Genomic DNA, 8771 nt, shown 5'->3' with positions numbered 1-8771 from the left:
GCCTTCTTGGGTTTCATAGACATCTGGGAATTCCATACATGCCTCGCGAGCCAATTACACACCTACAACCGCGCGCGCACTTTGATTTGGACCGCGAGGAACATTTTCCCAGATCAGCGGAGATCAATCACTACGCGATAACAGTGGGCTCTGAAAGATTTATTTACTGACAATAATCGGGAGTGCCATATTTGTCAGAGTTGTTGCGCATGCGGATCGCCAGGTTGATGCAAAAAAAAAAAAAAAAAAACATAAATAAAAATGCTTGGTTCTGCTAAAAACTTACATGCAGGATAAAATAAAGCTTCTGAACGTTCAGCAAGAGGCTGAAGGAGCCACTAGCAGGCTGACATGACCTAAGTATTACTTACTTATAAGAGAGAGCTGCAGGCACAGACTTTAATCCAACTGTAAACACAGCGAGGAAAAGAGAGACTGAGAACGCTTTTAGATATTTAATTAAATTGTAATTCAGTAAAAGCAGGGATTTTTTTTAAGCAGCAGTCTGCCAATTCTTTAATAAAACACCTCCTAATCAGTTTTATTTTATTTTTTTAAAGAAAGAAGAAGAAGTTACGAGGAACCTACACATTTTTTTTATTATTATTTTCAAATTCTGCGCCAACAGTAGATAGGTTTCTTTCTAACTACTTTGCACTCGAAAGCAAACAAGTGCAAACCCAATGATGTACACAATACAGCTCATGTTGTGCCATTCATTTCTATCCAAGTACCCAAGTGTAAGCAGATTTCATATCAGGCATGCATGAAATCTTCATAATTTATATACCAGTTTTCTGAGAATTATCGTACAAATTAATATAATAAAACTTGGGGTTAAAAAAAAAGTCAAAGTGATATTTCCCTTCGTCTTTTTCTTTATTGCAAAAACATATACAAACATTTACAGAAAACAAGGTAATATAAAAAATGGAATGAGTTTATTTATTTATTTTTTACTTCTTTTTTCCATTCCATACACAGGATTTATTTCTCAAGGCAACAGGTTTCACCAATAAATAAATAATTGCATTCTGAAAGTTCTCTTTCTCCCTGTCTTTCTTTATTTTTTTCCCCTTTTCTTTCTTTTTTGCACAGGTTAATTCCACAAAGTCAGCCGTGAGCCATGTAATTTGATCTCCACAGAAATAAGTCCAAATGTATGCATTCAACATGGTAAAGAAAGAAATAAAAACGACATATATTTGTAACATTCGCTAACATGAAAGCTCATTAAAATGGGGCCCCAGCAACGGGGGCCTCTTCCTCCTTCCACACCTCCCCCCAAACCCCCACACACGCACACCCTCACACACACGCACACGCACACACACATATCTATATATATATATATATATATATATATATATATATATATATATATATATATATATATATATATATATATATATATATATATATATATATATATATATATATATATATATATTGTCCTCAAGCATGCGGAGCAACGGAGTCGTCTTTGGTTTGGTTGATCCCATGTTTCCAGCATTGGATGTCCCTTCAGAATTTGATAAGTAGATTCAGCAGTCACCTGTAGGTTAGATAACGGGTTATTTGCCATGGAACTTTGCAGAGAGGCAAACTAAGCTTTGAAGTACTGGATTATTAGGTTGCATAATATTTTCAGAATACTTGTCAGCATGTTTTTTTTTCAGTAATGGGTCATGCATATTAGTAGAACAAAACTTAAGCGTACCATTTTGGGCAAAAATAATAATAATAATTAAAAAAAAAGTCTCCAGATGTTAGTGAGATGTAGACATGGACCAAGCTCCCTCCATCCTCCACACGGAGAAGGCATAACTCAGCCTCTCATGAGCCACATAGCTGCAGCTTGACATCTTGGAGTCCAGCTCGTCGCTCTGCAACACCTGGCAGAGGAAGTCGATGTACCTGGCTGCGAGTTTTAAGGTCTGTATTTTGCTCAGTTTGTCCGAGGGCAGCGTGGGGATAATCTTCCGCAGGGCCGCGAACGCCTCATTGAGGGACTGGGTCCTCTGTCGCTCACGGACGTTGGCCATCACGCGCTGCGACTGGAGCTCCTCGAAGGACTGGGGACTGCTGCTGCCGGACTTCTTCCCTCTTTTCCCCGGTGTCGGACTGTCCGAGTCGTCCCCGCTTTTCCTGCTCGTCCTCCGCTTCCTCCCGACACCTCTCTTCGGCTGCCTGTCCGGCTCCCCCTCGCTGTTGCTCAGGCTGTCCACAGGAGAGACGGGGGAGCTTCCCGACTCTTCCCCGAGATTTTCCTCAGACATCTCCCACCTGAGAAGACGTAGGGCCAGAGAGGGGTCCGAGAATTCACTCCCCTCTCATGAGAAGTCTGGGAGATGGTCCACCTGAAGATCCACCGCAAAACAATCCATAAATAGGTTCCTTGGAGGAAAAAACTCTTCTGTTAGTTGAGAAAATTAAGAACTTCTTATAGGCTACATGTAGTAAACTTTTTTGTTGTTTGAGAGAACATGATTGGCTGAGAAGTTGAAATACGTGAATTGAGGGGCGGGAACATCCGAGAAACAGTTTGAGAAGCTCTGCAGAAAGCTCAAGTTTCTTTGTTAAACTTTTTAGAAATGCAACTTAAATTTTATTGTGGCAAAAATAAATTTAGAGCAAAAATTCAATTGACAAACCGAATCTTGTGTTTGATGAGTTCATTCCATACAACGCGATGTGTTTCAAGCCTTTATTTAGGTTCATTTAGATTATTATAATTTACAGCTAATGGAAATCAAACCAGAGGAGTAAACAAACAAATATTATAATATGTGTTGTGCAATCATAGTGAAGACTGCTGACTTGACAGTTGCCCAGCAGACAGTCATTGACACCCTACGGGGAAACCATAAAAGGGGATTACTAGCAAAGCTGGACATTCGCACATTGCTATATAGGTAGATATTTGTGGAAAGTTGAGTGGCAGGAAAAAGTGTAGTAAAAAAGGATGGGCAAGCGATAGGGATAACTGCAGAGCTATGGAAAATGCACAGGGTACTTGGTCAGAACTTCTGTATGAATTAATGGATTCTAGCACACTTTTTCCTTTCACTCAATTTTCTAATGGCATGCAGTACTTTGTTAACATCAAACTTCTTTGCCAATTACCTTTTGTGACTTGTCCCCCTTGTGGAGATTGTCAGTGACAGTCCAATGGATAACGGTCATGCAGGTTTTTGCATGATTGTGTAGAACATACTTCTACAGAAAAATACTTTTTATTTGTCAAACAGAAAACTGAAAACCTTAATTTGGGATTTTTATTAGCTGTGGTTTATAATAGCCTAGATTTACAAAAATAAAAGTTCAGATGTCTGTAATATTTTGTGCAATATTGTAGTCACATGTTTTAAGCTGGATTAAGAAAATCAAAGGTTTTTGAAATATATTTTGATTTTGGGAAATACTCTCATAAATCTTGACATTGACATTTCAGGGTTAAACTAATTTTAACCAGAATGGTTTCCAATCGTTTTTACACCCTCCGGAACATTTTCCGATTTTGTTATCAAAAATCCACAAACTTTAGCGGCAGTCGTTAAAATATTGTACGATAGACCAAGTGAAGTAATGCACGATTCGGAAGAGGAATTACGATGATACATGGTTTTCAAAAATCTGAAAATTATAGCAGGGATTTGTATTCATCACCTTCATTATGATACCCTTGAATCATTTCCAGTACAGCTGCTTTCAGAAGTCTAGTTGGGATGAAATAGCTGCACTGTGACGGCCTCAAATGTTTATTAAAGTAGATTTAGTGAAGAAAAGAAAAAAAGAAAAGCATTGTGAAGACCAAGTAATCCATCAGAAATGTCAACAAAAATTTGGAGAAGTATAAAGCAGATTTAGGTTAAAAAAAACAAAAAAAAAAAAACAAAAAAAAAAAACTTTGAACGTCTCACAGAGCATTTTCTGGAGCGTACTGGAAAGAGCACAGCACCACTGCGAAGCTACCAAGACACAAACTCTATCCACCTGAAGTGACAGACTGAGCAAAAACAGAACTGAAAAGAGTGGCCAAAGAAAGCCACTGTAAAAAGGAAGCCATAAGAAATAATGGTTTCCACTTGCCATGCAGGGGGCACAGCAAATATGTTAAATGTTGTGGTATGCTGCACATCACCATGAACACCAGGTGAAACATCCTGTTGGGAGCATCATGCCATTGCAATGCTTTTCCTCTGGCAGCGAAAGACAAGCAGAGTTGATAGGAAGATTGATGGTGCTAAATACAGGGCAATCCATCACGAAAACCCACTAGAGACAAAAGACTTTAGACTCCTGCGGACATTCAGATTCCAACAGGTCAATGACCCTGAGCATAAAGCGAGAGCTACGATAAAATTAATCTGTGGCGAGAATTGTAAAGATCGCTGTTCAAACATCCTTTTTGTTCAATCTGAACAACCTTGAGGTGTTCAGCAAAGAGGACTGTATTCATCCCACACTCTAAAATTTAAATAAAAGCAGAAAAACCTTGTCTTGTTTCCATATCACAAAGTTACACTATTTCTGTTGGTCTATCACAGTACCCCTCATCAAAATATATTTATATTTTAGCACTTCAAGGCTTATGAATACTTTTGAAAGGCATTGAATACAACATATAATCAAATTACATTTTTAAAATCTTTTTATTTTTTTATTACAAATTGGCTGAAACATTTGTTTCCATTCAGCAAAAATATAACAGAAAGTACTTTATAAATGCAGCAGCTTACATTGTATTCCCATACAATTTGTGTTTGTACATCCACAGTGGAAGCGGTTAAAGTTTTCTGATTCAGAGCGGAGAGAAGGGAAGCTCTGTGTGCTGCGCTCTGCAGCTTTAACAGGGCTGGTGATACAATATCCATCTTGTTTAGCGGAGGATTACTTTGTTTAGGTTTGAGAAGACTGTGGTCCACAGGAGCAGCATCTGGCTCAGGAAGCAAGGGGGCATTCTGGGTCAGAGGTCACAACACCAGTGAAACATCCATTTACATCTTGTTGGAGGCCTCAGAGTGAGGTATTGTTCTAGGGGGAGCACAGGCTTGTTTAAGTGTGGATTGAGATTTTTTTTTTTTTTTTTTTAAATTTCAATTTTTTACATTTTTTACAAGAACAGATGATAACCTCACCTCATTTAGTCTTGTTGGTGATTTAAAAAAAAAATCAAAATTCCTTCTTTGCAAACTAAATTCTAAATGTCATCTTTTAATATTTTTAATTTGCAATCATTCATTGTTTATGATGACAAAATAGTGCAGCTTGAGTGTGTTTCAGGTGACTACACCTGTCCTGCGCCTCTGTCCATGGTGCTGATCTCATTACGCTCTACCTGCTGCAGCAACACAGGTAAAGAAAGGATTTTTTTAACCCACTTGTTTTACCATGGCCTCTCTCTTATCTGGAGAGCTCTCTGCAAAAGAACAGATAACACAGGAGATTTAAACTAAAGGTTTATATGACAGATTGATGAGCCTGCTCCTTAAATTAAAATGGAAAGTAGAGACAAAGTTTTAGTCCTGCACATAAATGTGTCATTTGAAGTATTTTAGGAGTAGTCATCCTTTAAAATTGGGTCATAAGCAAAGCAAATTTATAACCATTAGCACTGGCAAGTACAAATATTTGAGGATGGGTTGTACTTAATTATTGCTTCTTAAGGATACTCAATTCTATAATCTAACTTATGTAATGTTATCCTTAATATAAAAATAAATATGCAATCCTCAAGAACATCAACAGTATATTTTTCAGGGTTACTAAAGATGCATTTGAAATATTCTCTTTTTCTTGTGAATGATGAGAAAACACAGCAATAGTCCATTTAAAAATAAAAAAAACTGGATGCAAAACCTTTATTTCATTTATGCATTTCTTTAATTCACACAAAGTCACAACAATGCACCAGGCTCAGACTTTGGTAACATGTTAAAAGGGCCCCAGGTCACTTTGTAAAGAAAGGAAATAGACCCAACTGTGGCCTGTTAAATGATACAAAGATTTAGCTTCTTATCCACAGTGATAGCAACATTTGAAAGTCAAAGTGAGAGTTTCAAACTTAAGAGCAATGTAGCAGCTGTCAAGCATGGTGGCGGCAGCATTATGCTGAATGACTGCTTCACTGTCAGTGGTAATGATGATTTGCACAAATGCGTTGGAATGCTGAAGACAGACGATCACTTCAAAATGGTTCAACTTCACCGGCAATCAGCAACAAGAAGGCTGAAATTAAGACACATAACGTTGTTCCAGCAATATAGGTTGATGATTTATGCATTGATGAAGGAGACTAAGATAATTGAAAGTGTGTGTCCATGACCCTGGGTAAATAAGATAAATGCCCCAAAGCTTCCAAATTAAAATTTAATGTACTAATATTTCTGTACTAATGTTTTCCATATAAGTTAATTCATTATTTTATCACTCCAAAAATGTTATTAAAATCCCAGCATACACAAGGCATCCACTCCCATAATGGATAAATACAAACTTCTCACTAGACTTGTATGGCAGAATGCAAAACTACACCAGAAAAACCTAGTGTAGTTTTGATGTGCAGATCATAACGTATGATCTGCACAACCAATGTGTTGCAACCAATAGTAGCCAGAATCCCAAAACTAAGGATTTTAATTTACAACAGCCCTTTTTAAGACTTTTCTACAATGTGCAAGATAAGGAGGAAGGAATGTGCGGTTAATATTATATTGCAAATTGGTATTTTTATTCAATGCAGCACCAGCCAAACCTGACCCCTTAAATGCACGACATTTAGAAATAAATAAATAAATAAATTAAATAAATAAATCCAAAGACAGGAACACATAAATTAACATATTGTCAGAATCCTCGGGTCATGCATGGTTCTTAACAAATTGCTTTTCTTGTTACATTTTCCATTTTGGTCCTAATACATCAGCTACCAGAGACCACACCCAATAGCCAATTTTGAAACCCTCTGACCACAAGAAAAAGAATCGGGATGACAGTGAATGTTAGCTATTTTGACAAAAAAAAGTAGCTAGTAAGAAAAAACGTTTCAGACTGAATATTAAGTAAAACCTTACAAAGAGAATTTTCTTTTAACCATGGGAGCACAGTGAAATGAAATGAGAAATAGACTGAAAAAGCCTCACACTCTTTTAGACAAATGTTGTATTGTTCAAAAGTACAGTTGTATAAAGAACAGTAATCAGTGAGGTCAAGTTTAAACCAGAAACATGCCAGTGGTTGTATTAGCATTTCTATTTCTGACTGGGATCATAATAAGCAGACTGGGAAGAACAAAGACACTAGTGGCTAGAAGCATTTAAAACAATGATACAACAATTAGTTCTTTTGATTAATTCACCCTTGAAATCAAGATTACTGTCATTCATCCAGGCAAAAAAAAAAAAAAAAGCAAAATCAACAAATTACTTGAGCATTTTCTAGGTTTGGAATCCTGGCTCTGGAGTTTGTATGTTCTCTTCTTCTGTGTGGATTCTCTCCAGGTTCTCTTGTGTCTTTCCACTGTCTAAAAATATGTTGGGTTACTGATTCCTCTGAATTGCCCTTACATATAGTTGTTTGCCTTTTGTGTCTCTGTGTTGCGCTTTAATGGACTGACAGGTTGTTCCAAGTGAAACCTGCATCTCAACAACAAACTGCTGAAATAAGAATCCTCCCCACAACCCCACCAGGTATAAATGGGTGCAGAAAATGGATGGATTGATTATTATTAGAACACACTTTTATCATCATGCCTAATTCGCTCCTGTACAAGTCCTTCTTCCATTTTGTCATATTGTGACACCAAAGTCCACATCCAGGGATTCACATTCAGCCAGCCGCTCTACTCTCACACCCTTCAGTGTAACACCGTTTAACCCAATTAGTGAATCAAGTTTACTATGTGGACACCTGTTCTGTGGAACCCTCAGAGGTTTGACAGAGGTATTAGTCAACAAATAGTGTGATAAAGACCTAGAAAGACAGCAGACAGGTCTTGGAGGAAGTGTGTTGCTTGGTAGGGGAAATGGGTTGGGGATCAGGAGGGGGGTTTGGGGAAAAGGGTTTTGAACGTCTCATGGAGCACTTGAAAATAGGCACAAATTATAAATTCATACCTAAACTCTCCACCCAACTTGACAGATGTCAAGAGTAGCATTAATCAGAGAAGCAAAGAAGAGCTCCATGGAGCCGCAGAGATCCAGGCCTCAGGTGGGAAAATCTTCTGACAGAACAACGAGTGGTCACGCACCCCATGAATCTTGGTTTTATGGAAGTATGGAAGAGAGTCAAGAACAAAAGCCATAAGTAGTTTGCCAAAAGCAATGCAGGTGCTACAGCCAGGAAGTGGGAGAAGGTGCTGATGTCCTCTGAGACCAAATGTAACTTGTCCAAAATTATAACGGCTATGTTTGGTGGAAAGATAGCACTGACATCATTCTGAGCTTTCAAAGAATAATGGACAAAAGTTCTGTCTCTAGATAAGAAAAGTTTTTTAATTTATACTGAAAGGATTTTAAGCTTGTAGGAGAAAGGGGTTCCAAAAAGTATTGACTCACAGGGCCTGTATAAATATGCATGGTACACTGTTCAGATTTTTATTTGTAAAACGTTTTGAAAAATAATTAGACGTGTCTCTGTTTTAGTCTGTCACATAAAATTCCTAAAAACACATTCAAGTTTTCAGTTGTCGCACAACGGAAAAAAAGTTTAAAGGGTGTGAATACTTATGAAAGTCACTGTTTCAATGACCTAATTGTTAAAGCTGTCCC

General features: G+C 37.6%; 1 protein-coding gene across 1 annotated transcript; it reads right to left on the bottom strand.

The window, feature by feature from the left end:
* Positions 1-1448: 1448 nt before the first annotated feature.
* On the bottom strand, positions 1449-2424 carry twist1b (twist family bHLH transcription factor 1b). Its single transcript, XM_044117582.1, has 2 exons — positions 1721-2424; positions 1449-1555 (listed from the first exon to the last, which is right to left on the bottom strand). The coding sequence occupies exon 1, from the start codon at positions 2277-2279 to the stop codon at positions 1770-1772; it is 510 nt and encodes a 169-aa protein (XP_043973517.1). The 5' UTR covers positions 2280-2424; the 3' UTR covers positions 1449-1555; positions 1721-1769.
* Positions 2425-8771: the final 6347 nt, after the last annotated feature.

Source organism: Gambusia affinis, linkage group LG05, assembly GCF_019740435.1.
Source record: "Gambusia affinis linkage group LG05, SWU_Gaff_1.0, whole genome shotgun sequence".
Classification (NCBI taxonomy): Eukaryota; Metazoa; Chordata; class Actinopteri; order Cyprinodontiformes; family Poeciliidae; genus Gambusia; species Gambusia affinis.
The sequence above is the reverse complement of the archived record's forward strand: the minus strand, read 5'-3'. Positions and strand labels throughout refer to the sequence as shown.